An 18,871-nucleotide genomic window follows, 5' to 3' on the forward strand; every position below is an offset into this window, starting at 1 on the left:
GATTATGATGCAGTGGACCATTTATAAAAACAATTCAAACTAAATGCGAATAAAATACCATGCAAATTTTATCAATTTAACTGAACGTTTATTAACACAATAATATATTAGACTACGAATACATGAGGGGGAGAAAATAATTTAGTTATGTATAGAATAGATTGTGCCAATGACGTACATAAATGTTTCTAAACAATTATGCAGAAGCAGAATAGTTTTTGGTTCTCATCTTCATGTTTGCATTATGTGTGTGTATTTATTAGGTACAGATTAATAGTGATCCAACAGAGATATCAAATAGAGTTTTCATTAGCTTCCAGAGCCAATGTAAGACGTAAATGTTTTATAAACTCTCCGCTTTACTTATTCAACAGGACTGTGAAAAAAGAATTGCATAAAATTAAAACAATATTCATATTTAATAATAATTTTGACACTTACACAATGCGCATAGTGTTGGTAAAACCAGCACCTTGTTTCCATCCTGTCACAATTACAACTTGATCGCCGGTTTTAATGAATCCATTCTTCTTTCCAACTTGTACACCAAATTGTACACGAACATCAACATCCTTAAGCCAGTCAGATAGTGGAGGTTCTAAAAAATAAAACGAAATATATATAATAATTTCAATAATGCGTTATAAATGAGTTTTATAAGTATTACCTTTGTAGACAATTGGTACTAGACCACGGTACAGATGAGACTGTCTAGCGGTTTGGGAGAAACGAGTAACAGCAATAATTGGGCATCTTGGGCGATATTTGCTGATGAGGTATGCGGATTTGCCAGTAGTAGTAATGACAACAATGGCAGCGGCCAATGATTTGTTGGCAGCTTCAACAGCGGCAATGGCAACAGCATGAGCAGCATCAACAGTGCTCAATTTGTTGGCAGCTACTAAATCAGCGAAGTAGTTTTTGTGCCAAATAGCAGCTTCGGCTTCTTTGCAGGTCTTAGCCATGGTTAATACACATTCCAATGGGTATTCGCCCTTGGCAGTTTCACCAGACAACATAACGCAATCGGCACCATCCAAAACGGCATTGGCAACATCGGAAATTTCAGCGCGAGTTGGACGTGGTTTCTTAATCATCGATTCCAACATTTGAGTGGCGCAAATGACGGGTTTGCCAGCTCTATTGCAACGAGCAATGATAGCCTTCTGTGCTAAGAATACTTTTTCTGGGGGAATTTCAATACCCAAATCACCACGAGCAACCATAATACCATCACCGACGGCAATGATATCATCCAAATTATGCATGCCTTGTTGGTTTTCAATCTTCGAAATAATCTTAATGTTTTTGCCCTTTTCACCCAAGACACCACGGATTTCGGTAATAGCAGCAGCATTGCGAATGAATGAAGCGAAAATCATATCGACTTCTTGCTCAACGCCAAACTTCAAGTCAGACTTGTCCTTCTCCGAAACAGCGGGCAAATCAACAGGAACGCCGGGCAAGTTGACACCCTTTCTGGATCCCAAAGAACCGCCATTCTCAATTGTGCAAGTCAATGTATCGCCAGAAACTTCGCTGACAACTAAAGAAATCAAACCATCATCCACATAGACGCGATTACCAGGCTTAACAACCTTGACAATGTTTTCATAGTCGACATAGATGATGTCCTTGCTACCCTTGTCGGCGTAATCCTTGTTAGTAGTCAATTTAATGACTTCGTTTTTCTTCAATTCAATTTCGGCGGTTCCACTACCGGCAATTAAACCAGTACGAATCTCAGGACCCTTGGTATCCAAAGCAATAGCTACTGGGTATTCATAGCCAACTTTTTCAGAGTAATTTTTAGCGGCTTGGCGAACATTTCTCACGGTTTCAGCGTGATATTCATGAGAGCCGTGAGAGAAGTTCATGCGTGCAATGTTCATGCCAGTTGCCATCATTTTTTCGAGCATTTCAACGCTAACAGAAGCTGGGCCAATGGTGCAGATGATACCCGATAGACGGATTTGTGAAACGGGAGCATCAAACTCCAATTTGCACATGTGCTCCAACTGAGATTCTGCTTGAGCGGCCATCATTTGAGGTACTTCGTCTCTCTGGAAATATTGAAGATTATAATATTCAGTTTAGCATTTACATGACAGTAAAATCAGTATAGAGAAATAACACTTAAAATATTTTTTTAAGTAAAATTAAATTAAAAAAATCTTTCAATTTAATCATCACTTGAAGGCTTTCTAGGATTGCTTTCAAATTATTATTTGATTGTGTAAACTATTTATTTTTAAATAAACGATCAACTTTAAAAAGAGCTACGTGTGCAAATAAATTAAATATCGGTTTACAAAACTGATTAAAAAGGCAGAAATTAGTATTAAGAATATACAATCGATTTTTTTATAAAATTGTTTATTGTATATTTTTGTAAAATAAGACCCTTTGGCACGTAACTTCATATTTGAATTAAATACAAAAAATCGTTTATTTGGGAAACTATTTTAGCTGGAATCTTAAAATTTAGCACGAAGCACATTAACATCTATGTGAACATTTATGGGGAAATATAGGCTACTTTTTATTTTAAAATTTCATGTGGGCAAAGTGCCACGCCCACATACATAATAAGTATTTAAAATCACATATCTCAGAAACTGCAACAGCTAGAGTCCTCAAATTTTGTATGGACAACTTTGACATCCACATGAACATATGGGGACAATATGGGCGGACTAGCTATAGTGGGATAGTAAAGCAAACTGGGTATAGCTAGTACTATATAAAACTAAATATTTACCAATAAAACTCAAAAATTCAGTTTTTATATACTCTTTCACATTTTTTATAATTTTTCATTTAATATTTATTAACAACAAACCAAGGGATTCATTTTATATCGAAAAAACTTTTACAGATTTCAAGTTTTTCACATTTTAATTGTCTCCATAATCCTCGATAAGATAATAGTTTTTATTTTAAGTCAGGCTATTTTTTATACATTTTACTTATCATTAGGATATTGACAGCTACATATGTATGTTAGTTTTAATTTAAATTTAGATGAGAAACATATTAGCGGTACTTATCTTAAAGGTATTTTCTGTTTAAAAACAACTGAATGTTAAACAATCATAATATAATAGTTGTATATATCATGTTAAACAATTATTAAATTTTTTGAGTCCGTCTTAAGCGATATGTTTTTTATAGTTTCCATCAGTATACCTAATTTGTAGTTTAAAAATATAGCTAAAATTTGTAAATGCTGTTAATTACTAAGAAATAGGTATCAATTTTAACTTAGTAATAAACTGAACGTGAAATTGAATATTAATTCTTATTTATATTTTTAAATTTGCTGCTTTGTTTATCTATTAAAGATGAGTATATGTATATAAATACGTACATATATTTAAATAGTATAAAAATGTAGGTATAATATGTACATATAAATAAACAAATAAAATAATATATGAATCAAATGCAACAGTAAAATGCAAACTACGATTCGGTGTAAGAACGCCCGACGCGCAACTTGTGTTTTTTTTTATACCGTGTGAAATTCGATTTTTTGATTATTATTTTTGACTGTATTTTCATCCCATTAACGGACGATTTCATTATAGTCATCTTTTCTACTACTCCATCTGTGGGTATTACCTGTTTGCTCTTCTGACGGTGCCTTTTTAGTGGACATTATGGAGGACGACCCGGACGGGGTTACACCTCGTCTGGAACCAGGGGGGGCAGGACCCCCTCAGAAAATGTTGATAATTGGAAGCACAACTGCGAATGGGGAATCGAACATATCATTTCATGCTAGGAACAATGATTTTGAAAAATTTGCTGAAAACCACATGCCTAATAGAAAGCGAAAACAAAGTGACAGTACAATTCCAGATGAAGAGGAAGACGAAACTGAGGACCCGCTGGTCTTCGTCTCGCAGAACATGCCAACAGTATATGAGGATGATCATAGAGGCCCCTTCACTGTATACGTGGACACAGCGAAAGCGGAACCAAGAACACCAATTAATCAGTATAGACTTGCGAAGAAACTACTTGATCTCAAGGTAGGAGATATAGACAACATTATTAAAATAGGTTATAGTAGATGTAAGGTGACGTTCAGATCGAGATCGGCAGCAAATAATTTTGTGAATAGTAAACAATTGGAGAGTGCAGGTTACACCCCAAGAATCTTTGCCCACCTTTTGACGAAAACGGGAATAGTCTTTAATATACCGGAAGAGATCTCAATGAAGGAATTATCAGCCATGCTAACATCACCAGTGCCTATAGTCAAATTGATAAGAATGACGAGAAAGAATGGAAACGAAAGATGTGCCACTATGAAGGTAAAGGTTGTATTTAGAGGACTGAACATACCGAAGGAGATGGACTTTGCTTTTACGAAATTGATAACCAAACCTTTTATTCCTTTCGGACAGTGTTACAACTGTTTTAAATTTAACCATATGGCGGACAACTGTAAGCAGAAGGAGAAGACATGTGGCAAATGCTTTACTAAACACACTTTGAATTCTGATTGTGATACGGGAATGATAACTTGTACAAATTGTAAGAACTTGCACCCACCCACCGACCGCAATTGTCCGGCTCGGGAGAAAGCGTTGAATCTGAAGAGAATTATGATTCTGGAGAACTTGAGCATCAGAGAGGCTAGAACTAAATATGCTGGTATCATAGGTGGAAACAGATTTGAAATATTAGGTGATGACGGTGTTGAGGTGAATTTCCCTCAATTACGCACCAGACCGGATAAGATCATTGATAACTCTATTGAAGCAGCGAGACACGTACATAGAAACCAATCATTTGCGAAAGTTACCAAATCAAACCCCAACAGGATTAGAGAGGAAGAGAGAGCAAGAAAAGATATGGATCAATGGAGACAACTTAACAGAGAGAACCAAATAGTATTACAGGAGAAGAGAGATATTGAAAACCCCCACTCGGTTACAGAGGTGGAAAGACTAGCTACCCAATTAAAAACCTTGGCGAACTCATTCTTCAGTAAATGGGGAGATGACTCGCTTTCAAGCAATGACAGAAGATTCGTAGGTGAAATTGCAAGAGCTTTAGACAGAGCGCTAATAACTAAGGACAGAGATGAAATAATCGCATCCACAAGTGGTGCGATTGCAAAGAATTACTAGTACATTATGAAATTTTTACAGTATAATATACAGAGTTTGGGGAAGAAAGGTAACAAGGAACTGATTGAATTATATATGGAGAAGAATAACATTGAATGTGCAGTATTATATGAGATCTGGTTGAAGGATAATAGAAGTACCAATTTACTGAACTACAACTTTATTGGTAATTTTCGGAATGATGGATATGGAGGCGTTGGCATTTACCTGAGGAAGAATATAAGATTCATGATTAATAGAATTGACACGGATGGTGAGGTAATATCAATATCGACTTTGAATCTTCCATTTAATTTTAATATTACTGGTATTTACTGCCCACCGGATGTGAATGTGAAACATTTCGGGGACATTGTGGAGAGGAGCATGGCCTTTTTTGAAGATTCGCGCTTGACTACATTTGTATGTGGCGACTTCAACGCCAAGTCAACCTCTTGGGGAAATATGAATACCGACAGAAGGGGAGCCTCTCTTGACAATTTAGTACGAAATTATGGTTACACAGTTCTGAATGACGGCTCCAAGACTTTTGTAGGACCATCCGGGGAATCTGCAATTGATTTAACACTGGTCAGGAGTAACAATAGATTAATACAATGGAGAACTTTGGATCTAAGGATTACGGGAAGCAATCACAAACCTATAAACTTTGAATGGAAGCCTGACAACAGACCCAGTGGCAGTAGGCGTAAACTAATTCGGAACAAACTTATTGATACTCTAGGGAAAATGGAGATTGAAGATGATATTGTGAGCATAAACTGTAAGTTCAGGGAGGCTATCCAATCATGCACTGTGACGCTTAATGGGGAAAACCATTATAAGGCAAAGGCTTGGTGGGATAAAGAATCTGAGAAGCTCTTCAGAATCAGAAATGCGGCCAGGCTGAAAAATGACAGATACAAATCATGGCAGAATAATATAATAGCTGTTGAGGCGGATGAGAACTTCCAGAAACATATTAGGAAGAGGAAACACGAGCATTTTAGGAAACTGCAGGAAGAATTGTCTAATCCGGAAACTCAGGAGAAGATGTGGAGACAGATGAACAACCTGAAGAAATATGACCGAGTAAAAAAGGTGAATAACAGCTGGAGCTCTCAGCAAAATACTCAATTTTTGAATAACATGACCTCCTGCACGGACTCGAGTAACTTTGTGCCATCAGATTACCCACTAGTGCAAATGGAGGATATCAATTTGAATCTGAGTGATTTCGAAGATTTTTTAAGTTCTCGTAAGCCTGACTCTGCAGGCGGAGCTGATGGAATAACTTACAGAATGCTTTTAAATCTTTCGGATAGCGGCAGGAAGAAATTGTTTGCAGTGCTCAACAGAATATGGATCTCTGGTAACATTCCTGATATCTGGAGACATATAAAAGTTCACCCCATCCCTAAACGTGAAGATTCGGTGGATATTACTGATTATAGACCGATATGTCTTCTGCCAGTACTTCTCAAGTGCATAGAGGGTATGTTGAAACCACATATGGAGCAATTCGCAAATTCCAGGAAGATCATACCCGAAAGGTCTTTTGCTTTCCGCAAGAATATGAGCACGACGCAATGCATTAACGATTTGATAAATACAGTTCAATACCTCAGAACTGAAAAACGGAAAGTAGTGGCGATTTGTATTGATATAGAAAAAGCGTATGACCATGTGAACGTGAACACCTTAGGAGCCAAATTGATGGAGATGGGTTTTAATCGTAAATTGGTACTGTGGCTAACATCATATCTCCAAGACCGTACACTTCATCTTCACGATGCGAAAACTAAGACTAATCGTGGACTGGCTCAGGGCAGCGGCTTGAGCCCAATACTGTTCAATTTGTACACGGCATCACTTCACAACATAGAGGATGAAAACACGTATATTTTTCAGTTTGCGGACGATTTTTTCATTCTTGCATTTGATGAAACTTGGGATGAGGCGTTGGACATCCTGGAACGCAAATTTGGTGAATTCATTTACGATTGTGAACAATTGGACCTTAATATAAACTACGACAAGACCACGGTGACATCATTTGGTAGAAGGAGTTCTCAAATTAATCTCAATTTCAATGGTAGAATGTTAACGGAAGTAAAGGAGATCAAATATCTTGGCAGGATAGTCTCGGCGAATAATTCTTCACTATCTCATGTGACGCAGGCAATATCGAAAATAAACCGGACTTGCAGGTTTTTGAATACGACAAGTGGTTGCCTTTATGGAATACATCCGGCAAGGGCCATCCAGTTTTATAGAGTTTATGCCCGATCACAATTGGAATATGCTGCGTCATCTTTTGCGAACCTTTCCGGAAGAGCCCTGGCTAAATTTCAGACTCAATCGAATTTCCACGTTAGAAGGGCCCTGGGTCTTATGAAATCCACCCCGGTACATGTCTTATATCATCTAGCGGCCGAATTGCCCCCTAAATATAGAATTCAACTGGCAGCAGGGAAAGATCTGGTGAAACTATTCCATTTGGAAATGCCTTTGGCAAAATTGCTCCCAACCTTGGAGAAACCTTTGGACACGAGTTATTACAAGATGTTTGATAAATTCAAGAATGTACTCTTGGACGTGGAACAAATACGTACTTCTACAGTGGAATCCCGAAAAGTGCGAACATATGAAAACTTCTATCATAGCAACAAGGCGAACCTGAATCCTCAGGAGGTGAATCAAATATTTCTCAGTAAAAAAAACGACATCATGAGCAGGAATTTGGAGCTGGTATATACTGATGGTTCCATAATGGAGAACCAAGCTGGTGGAGCCTTCTTTCATCCAAGGTCTAACACTGTAAGGAGATTTAAATTGTCGAAAACAGTGTCATCCATGTCGGTGGAATTGCACATAATGGAAAAGGCGGTAGAATTTGCAAAGGAGATGAACTTTCTGAAATTGGCGATACTTACTGACAGCAAAAGTGGTGTTCTGGCCTTGAAAAACGGTGTTTCAAATGCGGCATGTTCCAGAATTCATGATTTGATAGATTCCAGCCCTACACTTTCCACTGTTGAGTTTCATTATATCCCTTCGCATAGGGGAATATTCGAGAACGAACGTGTTGATGAAGAAGCTAAAAAGGCCACTCAAGATGGCCTGACATTGCAAATAAAATGGTCTAAAGACGAAGCTATAAGGGAGATCGAAAGGAGACTACATGATGAGTGGGAGAGAGAATATGTTGATCTAAGTCGTACGAAAGGTCGGGAATTCGGAAAAATATTCCCAAGTCTCCTTAGGAAACCTTGGTTCAACCATAACTCCTTGGGGATGAATGCTATTCAGATAAGACAGTTGAACAGAATACTCTCAGGCCATTCCTTCAGTCCACATACTTTGGCTAGATTACATGTTTTGGATGATGACACTTGCCTTCTGTGCAATGAAGTTGACGACGACTCACATATCATATTCGAATGTACCAAATACAACCACATCCGCTTGAGGTATCCGGTATTAGAGCAGTATGATAATACCACGTCATTTTTCAGGAAGGAACCTATTGAGAATTATCATTTCATTACGGACTTTATTAAGGAGGCTAATATTAAACTTTAGAGAACTTTAGATTTAAATTGTTGGTGGCGTTTTATCCCTTTGGACCAGCCAAGTAAATCTCCCATCCCTTGTTTTTTTTTAAGGGGGCACGGAGTAATCCCAAAATCGACAAAAAAAAAAAAAAAAAAAAAAAAAAATGCAAACTACACGACGTATACGTAACGGGGATCTGTATGAATATTCTCATTTATTTTCCTTCTTTATTCTCTTTGAACAGCTGTAATTTATTTGTTTTAAAATTAATTTCGTACCAAAACCAAATTGCAATTTTAGCAGAGGAAATTTTAGCGAAACCAAAACAATGAACGAACGAAATAATGCATTTGAAGGTTAATATAATACATAAGTTGTCAGCACAATTTCTCACTCATTTTTTCTATTTTCTTTTTTAGCCGTTTTCATTCAAAATATTCTATTTAACAGAAAATTGCATAATTTGACTTTGCAAGAAATAAGAAAAAATTATCATTAAACTTGACCTTCATAACTTGAGCTTTTTCAGGCTCGAGTCGATATGAAATTTTTTATAATATTCTCATACTTTGTCTATATCGATTTATTTGCCCATCTGCCTGACCCGGTTTACATTGGATTGAGTGATTGTGTAACTAATTTTGGGTAATATGTAATATGACTGTTTGTATACCTTTAACTTGGAAGGTTCATCGTAAATAGTAGTGTTCACCATTCTGCCTATGCGTATGGGAGATACTGTTCCTTGAATTAGCAAACTGCTTGGTGAATATGTAGAGTTAGACGATGTTGTACTATGAGCAGCAAACCGACAACTAAAACCGCAGATAAATTTATTTAACTTGGTTGCCCTTCGAAGGACGTACAAAGAACGAAACCCAGACAAAATTTTTTATTGGAAGATTTGTCTGGGTTGAATGATAATATTTTCACGCTTTTTTTAAAAATATGTATAATTAATTATTTGAGTATAACGATTTTAATTTTCAAATCAATTGTCACAAAATTTAACAATTTTATCTTTGATAACTTTTTTAGTTTTTTTTTTTTTTTTGTAAAATAATTATTAAGTAAAAAGACTCAAGTCGTAGGTACTTTCCGCAATGCAAACGATGAGAAAATTCAATGACAATTGATTCGGCTTTTAATGCTTGCAACCAACTAACCACCAAATCTAGAGCGCATGATAAAGGCTCAATATTTTCGTAGTGTTGTTTTGTGTAAATGCTCATTATTAACGAGAGTGAAAAACGAAATTATACTGGCCAAAAGCACTTTTATACAACCAATGACAGAAAAATTTCCTCTATACCTATACATTCTTTTAAGTAAGTTTCTTTTATTTGTATACCTAGTCATTAAATAAATTTATCGTATTCACTTTTATGTTTAATATCTCGGAAACCAATATACAAAAAATGCAAACTTTCTAACATGTAGGTATCTAATGTAATACCAGGGTCTGCTACACATTTTGAAAAAAAAAAAACTTTAAAGCCTTTTTAAATTTTTGTTAAATTTACAAAAAATGTATTAAAAATTAATTTTTTTATAAAACATCATAAATTCAAGAGGACCCAAAGACTAGTGCTTTTTTAGGGATTTATGTTACTGTAATATTTTATTACTATACCCACATACATACATACTTAATTTATATCGGCATTTTTTGTCGTTAGGTGTATGTGAAAGAACATTCATATAATGATGTGTACATATTAATAAAATCTATCTACATCAGTCATTCGTTGAGGGTTAGTTTGTGCGATATAAAATAAAGCTTTAGTAAGTACATTTTGTACAAAAGGAAGTAGCTTTTTTTTTGCAAATTTCTTAATTCTCATCTTTGGGAGTGAGAATCAAGAAATTGGGTTCATACGGATGTAATTATCTTCTTACTTGTTTTTTCATTTTACAAGCGGAAAACTACCTACAATTAAATTCTTAATTTTCTATTTTTCCTAATTTATTTTGAAATAATTTTTGGAATGTTATTTATTGATATAAAAATACTGTTAGGTAGGTACCTACCTATTTATTGCATTTTTCTTTTTAGCAACATTAACAATTTTTCTTCGTCTAATTTCCTATTAAATATTATATGTATTACAAATGAAGCTATTATAACTGAAATATAAAATAATGCAGAAAAGCAAATCACCAAATTGATTAAATGTTATGGGTATAGGTATGTATGTTTGTCTGTAGTGTAAACATTGGTGGTTGATTACAAATTCGCATGATCATGACGTCAGCGCATGATCTGTGAATACCCAGCTGTTAAAACGAAAATATGGTAAAAACAAAAAGCCGACAGAAAGAAATGGAAGAGTTGTGAATAATATTTGCAAGTACACACGTACAAACATGTATGAATAAGATGTTTTGTGCGGATGAAAGCTTTTTTACTGAAAACTTTTCACCGAAATATTGCGTGAGAAATATGTTTGTACAACATCGTAAATACACATTTATGTATATACGTCATTAATTTCAAAAGTAACTTTAGTACATCTGCAGGGGGTATTTGTCAGTCTTTAAAAAGTTATTAAATATGACCTTGAACTTAAATATAAGGACATTCATATGACCAATCGTTTCAATGTATTGATACTTGAATAAAATTAAATAAAATATCGTAAACTGAACACAAAACATCAAATATCAATAAATAAGTATGTAGGTCTGAATATAAAAAATTAAGAATTAAATTATAATGGATGTGATGATAAATAAACAGGTTTTTACAGTTTTTTTGCAAACTTTAGCTCTTTCTTCGTTTTTGCTTTTCAATAATTCTCCCTGCTTGCCTCCCTCTTTTTTATTTTATTTATTACTACTTACTAAGAATCGTAATGGGAAATACAAAAAGCAAAAAACAATCGCAACGCATATGTATGAGCTTTGACTTTGATTTCACCTTTGCATTTACTAGGCGGCATTTCTTAGTAAATGTATAGAAAAAAATAATATTTTTAAAAAATAAAGTCCACTAAATCAATTTATTAAAAACAATTGCTATAAATTAATACAAATCACACTATTTTACCTTTTTTATTTAAATGCTGATTTTTTTGCAAAATTAGTTTGTAGTAATTTTGCCGGAATGCAATCTGGAGTTTAAATAAAACACACTCGCGTATAAATGCTTAACAGTTTTGTTAGAGCAAAGTCTAACAGTCTATTTCCAATGAGAGTTTCTTGAGAACTAAATGAAATCAACAAAAACCGTAGCAAGTTCTTTTTTTCCAGTGCTCCCACATTTTTAAGCTTTTCCCCCATTTCGTTGAATTTTTGTGAGTAATGTTATTTGTCAACGCTGATGGTGACATTTTTTGTATTAATTACCCGCTCAAAGTCGAAAATTTTATTAATCGGATGTATGTATTTAGTTTTATAAAATAAACAATTTTAAACCTACAAATTTGATTTGGGCTATTTATTTTTTTTTTTTAGAAAATCAGTAATTTTTCTTTAATTTGTACTCCTGTCCAATAGGCTAGGTTTAATATTGAAATAAATCAAATTAAATTAAACTTGTATATAGACTTGAAACAATTTACTGTTAAACTACATATAAAAATTGTCAGAAAACCCCTTTTTTATATCTATCTGTTGTTTCTATATACATATGTACTAGGTTTCTATAAATCGACTTTCGAATAATCGAACAATCGACTTTTTGTCGAAAAAAGTCGAAAAGTCGAAGTCGACTATTTTGTTCCAAAAAAGTCGACAACTCGACTATGGTCTGTGAAAAGAGTCGAAAAGTCGACTTTGTTAATAAAAGTCGAAAAAGTCGAAAAGTCTGAAAGTCGAAAAGTCGAAAAAAGTCGAAGAAAGTCGAAAAGTCGTAAAAAGTCAAAAAGTCGAAAAAGGTCGAAAAGTCGGAAAAAGTCGAAAAAGGTCGATAAGTCGAAAACTCGAAAATTGTAGAAACAAGTCAAAAATAGTCGAAAATCTTAAAGAAGTAGAAAAAAGTAAAAAACTCTAATATAGTCGGAAAAACTCGAAAAAAGTCAAAAAATAGTCGTCAAAAAGTCGAAAAAATCTAAAAGTCGAAAGAAGTCGAAAAAAATCGAAAAGTCAAAAAAGTCGAAAAGTCGGAAAAAGTCGAAAAGTCGACTATTTATAAAATACTTATAGTCGAAAAGTTTAAAAGTCGACTTTTAATTAAATGAAAAAAGTCGAAAAATCGACTTTTCATAAAATGCAAAAAGTCGAGAAGTCGACTTTTAACTAAATGAAAAAAGTCGAAAAGACGACTTTTCGTTTCAACTATAGCCCCTAATATTTTAGAAACCGTTATAAATTAATGTGTTATCATTTCTCAGTGAATAATATAATACTACTCAGGGTGTAGACTTAGTTTACTACTATAAAATCAACTATGAGAATGTTTACATTAGTCAGCTGCGTACTATTTTTGTTTTTTTTACCGGTTAAAACGGATTATATTTATACTACAAATTATAATTTATTTAAAATTTTTTTAAGTAAATTAATATTTGAAATACTGAATCAATGTAAAAGAAAGGTAAATACTATCAATTAAAAGTAATGCTACACACAAGTTTCGCTAGATATGTATAATCATTAATAGTGTTTTTGTTACACCTCCAAAAATTTACCTTTTTATGTTTTGTAATGGTTCCCAAAAAGATTTTTAAACGATCTCCACATTGTACATTTTCCTAGAATCGAAGCAATAAATAAAAAAATATCTTTTTTGAGATTGGTCCAGCTAACGAACGGTCATATGAATCGTATCCCCTTATTAAGAGTAGGATACTAAAGCACCAATTCTTGTTTTGTATATATCCAAAACTTTAAAGCTACGTTCACAATGATAGAGTACTCCATCAAATGGAAATATTCGTTTGATATAACTAATTTATAAATTTTTTTAAATGTCCAACTATTATTGCGTGGAAATAAAGTATATTTTAAATAATAAATCATTATTTTTACAAGTTATTCTGGTTAAAGTTTAAACAATGCCACCATCTAATAAATTTATGGAATGCTTACAATTTGCTGCATTTAAACATCGTGATCAAAGACGAAAAAATGCATATCAAACGCCATACATCAATCATCCTATAAATGTTGCCACAATTTTATCAGTGGAGGGTAAAATAGATGACGAATCAGTACTAATGGCAGCTTTGTTGCATGATACCGTTGAAGACACTGATACGACTTTTGGAGAAATTGAGGTAATTTACATAAATTTAGATAAATTCAAGTTTAAGTTGTCTTTTCTATACAAAACTAGATTTGTAGATTAAACACTTCTTGTTTTTTTATTATACAAGGAACTCTTTGGCACAGAAATATGCAATATAGTACGTGAGGTAACCGATGATAAGACTTTAGAAAAACAAGTCCGCAAACAATTACAGGTAGAACATGCTGCAAATGCGAGTACAAAAGCTAAGCTTGTAAAGTTAGCTGATAAATTGGACAACTTACGGGATTTAGAGCAAATATTGCCGAATGGCTGGACAGAGGTAAGTAATTTTTTATTAAATCATGAAATATCATTTTAATATCGTCGGTATATTTACAAATTATTAGGGTCAATTTTGCGACTATATATTATTTAATATTCGAAAAAATCTAAATAAAGCATTTGCAAAAAATTTTAAATTTGCAAAAACGTATTTTTATAATACAAAAGAGGATAACATACAAATTCGAATATATCCGTTAGAGATAATCAATATGAAAATTTCCATTGCAAAAATGCTCCAAATGCAGTAGTATTTTCAACAATGGTTTAGTAAGCGTCATTAATTTCATGTCTAAGATATTTAATTGTTCATACTGTACATATTCTCAATTTTACTTTGTACGATATTTCCAGCAACGTCGTGAAGAATATTTTATATGGGCCAAAAAGGTGGTCGACAATCTACGTGGAACGAACAAGGAAATTGAAAATGAATTGGATGAGATTTTTAAAAAACGTCAATTATTGTAAAATGAATAAATGAAACAGGCATTTAAATATGCTATAGACTATGGAATTGTTTTATTTTCGATTGTTTTCATAAAATTCCAACATAAGATTTGCTAATTTTTGTGTTTCTTCGATTGTGACCGCATTGTATAGAGATGCTCGGATACCACCAACTGAACGATGACCTTTTAGTTGAATCATGCCTTCACTTTCGGCTTTTGCTAAGAAAGCTTTTTCCAGACTTTCATCGCCCTGAGGACTGCCAATGCGAAAAGGTACATTCATGCGAGAACGTACATTAGCATCCACTGGGCAATAATAAAATCCGTTCGATTTGTTGATTATATCGTATATAAGTTTAGACTTGACATCAGAATTTTTGGCCATGCCTTCGAGGCCACCATTACGCTTGATCCACTCAAATACCAAACCCATAACATAAATTCTGTAAAATTATTGGAAATATTATTAGTTTTTGAGACAATTATAAACAACTTAATACAATTACGTACCCAAAAGTAGGCGGGGTGTTTAATAGAGAGTCATTTTTATTCATTAATGAGAAATTTAATACAGATGGCGTTTCCTTGAGTTGATGACCCAACAAATCTTCACGTATAATAATCACGGTAGTTCCTGAGGGTCCAATATTTTTTTGTGCACCAGCAAAAATAATACCAAAACCTTTTACATCAAACATGCGGGATAGGAAGTTTGAAGACATGTCACAAACCAGGGGCACATCATTGGGAATATCGGGAATAAAGTCAAACTCTACGCCATCAACAGTTTCATTATCGCAATAGTAGACATACGAAGCATTTGAATCCAAATTCCAAGTATCCATGCGAGGAACTGTCGTATATTTAGCAAATTTGGGCAAAACTAAGTTAACTTTACCGTATTGTGTGGCTTCTTTAGCTGCCTTTGACGACCAAGACCCTGTTACAACATAGTCAGCAGTGCCAGTGCGTCCAATAAGATTCATGGCTACAGCAGCAAATTGACCAGTACCTCCGCCTTGCATAAGTAATATCTTGTAGTTATTTGGAACATTTAAAAGTTCCCTCAACGTGTTAATGGCGTCTTTTTGGATTTTATCATACGTTGAAGAACGATGAGACATTTCCATTACTGAAATTCCACTGCCATTGCAATTTAGTAAATTTTGCTGTACTTCTTTTAGAACCTAAATATGTATAATATTTATTTTAAGCATACATGACAAAATATTAATGCATTTTGTACATATATGTATTTATGTATGCATTGCCTACCTCTTCGGGTAATTTAGCTGGGCCGGCAGCAAAGTTGATAACCATTTTTCTAATATCAAGTTTGTCTTAATAATCTTTATAATCCAATTAGCGCGATCGCTTTACGACTGACTGTTCGCCTGTATTTCACTTTTGTAACTAAGTGATCGGTAGTTTATATATTGAACGTAAACATGAGCCGGTTGATTCTGGACATTGGAAAATTGTCGATTAATTGAGACACACAGACAAGTTCAACAAGCTAACGACAATAAAAACAACATGCGATAATTTTAGTGTTGCCGATTTCTATGTAGTTACACAAAAACGGATCAAATTATTTTTTTACTGATAAAAAATCTGTGGAATTTTGTCAGAGATTTTTGAGTTATGTCAGTGTATAACTGAAATCCTGTGCATGTGATTCATAATTAGTCGTATTTATCCTCTTAACAGGAAAATATACTTTTGAGCATTTAGGCTCATTATCTTAACATCCGGTTATAGTCTAACCACAAGATATTCTGCAGGTTAAAATTCTTTTTGTATAAAAACTGACAATATATTGTTAGGTTAAAAATACCAGACATTGAGAAATTTATAACAGACAAATTTATTTTCAAACCAAGTAAAAACAGAACATTAAGTAACCCGAAAATTAGTATAAGGATCTTTTCCGATTTCCGTGTAGAAATTTGCTAAAGTACATATAAAGTAGAAGCTATAGGATTTACGATATTCTTTTGTAATTATGTACTTTTAACTTGTTTAAATAAAACTGTTAAATTAAAAAAAAAAAAAAAACTTTTAATCTTTGTCCGAAAATAAATAATAAATTATAACCTTGTCTGTGGCAACACTGGATAATGGAAGCGCATTTACAAATAAAAACAAGTAAGAAATTATAGTCGGCCGAGGCCGACCATATAATGCCCTACACCTGTTACAAAATTAAAATGTGATTTAGTTTTCATAATAAAGCATTTAAGTTGAATTATACCTTGCCTCAGATATAATTAAGCCATTTATTGTTGAATGAAATTGTGGACATTTAAGTCCAATTTTGAAGGGGGCTTTGTATAGGGGCTATGGTCAAATGAGACCCTATAACTATAAAATTTTTGAGGGTCATCAAGGCTAGTATAGAACTTGGTTTTGCAGCTTTTTGTCGAGATATGAGCATATTAATCATAATTATGAACTTAAGAGCCCTATTCGGCGGGTTCAGTTGTATGGGGGCTAGGTGAAATAATGGACCGATGTTAATAATTTTCAATAGGCTTCGTCTGCGATACCATAGAAGATCGTGTGCCAAATTTCATTGAATTATCATCAAAATTGCGACCTGTAGTTTGATTACAAGGTTTACAAGCCCTATTCGGAGGTTCAGTTGTATGGGGGCTAGGTGAAATAATGGACCGATCTTAACCATTTTCAATAGGCTTCGTCCCTATGACAATAGAAGATCATGTACCAAATTTCATTGAATTATTTTCAAACTTGCGACCTGTAGTTTGATTACAAGGTTTACATGGACGGACGGACAGGCGGACGGACATAGCTAAATCGACTTAGAAAATGATTCTAAGCCGATTGGTATACTTTAAGGTGTGTATAGGACCAATATTATTGTGCGTTACAAACATCAGCACAAACCCAATATACCCTCCCCACTAAAGTGGTGTAGGGCATAAAAACAGAGAACAAAGAGAGTGAGAGTGCTCCAAAGCAAAAAACCAGTTATGGCAACCGAGTCATTACCTCCAAAATATGCATAGATATGCACAACAACACCATTTCTTATGTGTATGAATTGTTTCTTCTTGATGTGAATCTTGTAAAAAATAAGTACAAATGTATATTGTATATACTACATATTTATTAATTTATACATACATACATACATACATACATACATACATACAAATAAAAAACAAAATTTGCGTAGGTCGTTTCAAAAAAAAAATTCAATTAAAATTTGCAACAACATATTAACATAACTCCGATTTTTAGCAAGTTTTATTTAACTTTTAAGGTTTTAAAAATATGGAATTTATCATATGACAGAATTTTGGACATTTTTTTGAAATTATTTTTAATTTTAGAAAATATAGCCGCGATTAGCTCATTAATTTAAATTTAAAATCTTTTAGATTTCAAAAATTATTCAGCCATAAAATCCTAAAATTGTATACTGGTTTCAAAATTAATGCAATCAGAAGAACTTGTATCAGTCCTAAAATTTATTTAACAACCCCTCAACGTCTGGATCAGCATAAACAATTTTATAAAACGTCTGTTATCAGTTCGGTATTGATACATCGTCTATTAATTTAATTTTAAAAATAATCTTTACATTTGTTTTTGTTTTTAATGGAATATTTTAAACACCTTTTACAGTATCGGGCCAGTACAATTAGGAAATTTTTATCAATTATTACTTTTAATATTAACTACTCAGCACATTTAAGCATTACAACAACATTTTTAAAAGAAATTTTTATAAATTTCCTATGGTAACTATTTCTAGTTTTATCCGCTTATTATATTTTAAATAACAATTGAAACAATTATTGATTGTTTATCGCCAAATCAAATCAAACTTAGGTATGTTTCAATTTTTAGTAGGTTCTTAACAAAGTCTTTTCTTCAAATATTTAAACAATGTGAATGAATATACTTTAGCATTTATTACAACTAATTAAGTTGAAATATTCTGATCAGACGACGCGTGACAGCATTACGACGGAACATACATACATATGTTGTTGTATTCATACATATTGTGCATGTTTATATCAACAATGATTATTTTCGTATTTATTCGCATATCGATTTAAATAAATCTTGGTGATAAATACAAATTAATTTAGTGGATTTAATTTAGTTCATCATAGTGATAGGCAGGTTTGAATTAATATTGAAAATAATAATGACACTTTCGACATAATTATTAACGTTTTTTTTAT

The 18,871-nt window shown here is 33.3% G+C and overlaps 3 protein-coding genes and 1 long non-coding RNA gene across 7 annotated transcripts; 2 read left to right on the plus strand and 2 right to left on the minus strand.

The window, feature by feature from the left end:
* Window positions 1–66: 66 nt before the first annotated feature.
* On the minus strand, window positions 67–11,946 carry LOC119600582 (pyruvate kinase). Of its 3 annotated transcripts, none has more exons than XM_037950926.1 (4): window positions 11,731–11,946; window positions 668–2,063; window positions 442–598; window positions 67–376 (listed from the first exon to the last, which is right to left on the minus strand). In XM_037950926.1, exons 2-4 carry the CDS (start codon window positions 2,043–2,045, stop codon window positions 364–366), a joined length of 1,548 nt encoding a protein of 515 aa, XP_037806854.1. In that variant the 5' UTR covers window positions 2,046–2,063; window positions 11,731–11,946; the 3' UTR covers window positions 67–363. The 3 variants fall into 3 exon arrangements, with proteins under 3 accessions (XP_037806854.1, XP_037806837.1, XP_037806845.1); XM_037950909.1 differs by lacking the exon at window positions 11,731–11,946 and adding an exon at window positions 9,355–9,844; XM_037950917.1 differs by lacking the exons at window positions 67–376; window positions 11,731–11,946 and adding an exon at window positions 9,355–9,822 and having other exon boundaries at window positions 438–598.
* On the plus strand, window positions 3,470–9,357 carry LOC119600621. Of its 2 annotated transcripts, none has more exons than XR_005231157.1 (3): window positions 3,470–3,518; window positions 8,709–9,037; window positions 9,101–9,357. It is a non-coding gene; the product is annotated as an uncharacterized LOC119600621 (long non-coding RNA). The 2 variants fall into 2 exon arrangements; XR_005231156.1 differs by having other exon boundaries at window positions 8,719–9,037.
* Window positions 11,947–13,079: 1,133 nt separating the features above from the next.
* Window positions 13,080–14,708, plus strand: LOC119601062 (guanosine-3',5'-bis(diphosphate) 3'-pyrophosphohydrolase MESH1). Its single transcript, XM_037951767.1, has 4 exons — window positions 13,080–13,218; window positions 13,656–13,900; window positions 14,000–14,194; window positions 14,551–14,708. The coding sequence occupies exons 2-4, from the start codon at window positions 13,679–13,681 to the stop codon at window positions 14,665–14,667; spliced, it is 534 nt and encodes a 177-aa protein (XP_037807695.1). The 5' UTR covers window positions 13,080–13,218; window positions 13,656–13,678; the 3' UTR covers window positions 14,668–14,708.
* Window positions 14,689–16,174, minus strand: LOC119601053 (probable phosphoserine aminotransferase). The gene is made up of 3 exons (XM_037951757.1): window positions 15,924–16,174; window positions 15,159–15,835; window positions 14,689–15,091 (listed from the first exon to the last, which is right to left on the minus strand). The coding sequence occupies exons 1-3, from the start codon at window positions 15,966–15,968 to the stop codon at window positions 14,719–14,721; spliced, it is 1,095 nt and encodes a 364-aa protein (XP_037807685.1). The 5' UTR covers window positions 15,969–16,174; the 3' UTR covers window positions 14,689–14,718.
* Between the last annotated feature and the right edge of the window lie 2,697 nt (window positions 16,175–18,871).

The sequence above is a fragment of the Lucilia sericata genome, unplaced genomic scaffold, assembly GCF_015586225.1.
Source record: "Lucilia sericata isolate MDLA Ls3-8-SP2 unplaced genomic scaffold, ASM1558622v1 Contig000005F_arrow, whole genome shotgun sequence".
Lineage (NCBI taxonomy): Eukaryota > Metazoa > Arthropoda > Insecta > Diptera > Calliphoridae > Lucilia > Lucilia sericata.

What these genes read in the sequence shown, in the direction of transcription:
- LOC119601062 (XM_037951767.1), top strand. Translation starts at nt 13,679, where the DNA reads ATGCCACCATCTAATAAATTTATGGAATGCTTACAATTTGCTGCATTT. An exon ending in CGACTTTTGGAGAAATTGAG is followed by an intron (nt 13,901 to 13,999) that starts GTAATTTACATA and finishes TTATTATACAAG; the next exon opens with GAACTCTTTGGCACAGAAAT. An exon ending in TGCCGAATGGCTGGACAGAG is followed by an intron (nt 14,195 to 14,550) that starts GTAAGTAATTTT and finishes CGATATTTCCAG; the next exon opens with CAACGTCGTGAAGAATATTT.
- LOC119600582 (XM_037950909.1), bottom strand. Translation starts at nt 9,396, where the DNA reads ATGGTGAACACTACTATTTACGATGAACCTTCCAAGTTAAAG. An exon ending in ATGAACCTTCCAAGTTAAAG is followed by an intron (nt 2,064 to 9,354) that starts GTATACAAACAG and finishes CAATATTTCCAG; the next exon opens with AGAGACGAAGTACCTCAAAT. An exon ending in AGTACCAATTGTCTACAAAG is followed by an intron (nt 599 to 667) that starts GTAATACTTATA and finishes TTTATTTTTTAG; the next exon opens with AACCTCCACTATCTGACTGG.
- LOC119601053 (XM_037951757.1), bottom strand. Translation starts at nt 15,968, where the DNA reads ATGGTTATCAACTTTGCTGCCGGCCCAGCTAAATTACCCGAAGAG. An exon ending in CAGCTAAATTACCCGAAGAG is followed by an intron (nt 15,836 to 15,923) that starts GTAGGCAATGCA and finishes ATACATATTTAG; the next exon opens with GTTCTAAAAGAAGTACAGCA. An exon ending in AACACCCCGCCTACTTTTGG is followed by an intron (nt 15,092 to 15,158) that starts GTACGTAATTGT and finishes ATAATTTTACAG; the next exon opens with AATTTATGTTATGGGTTTGG.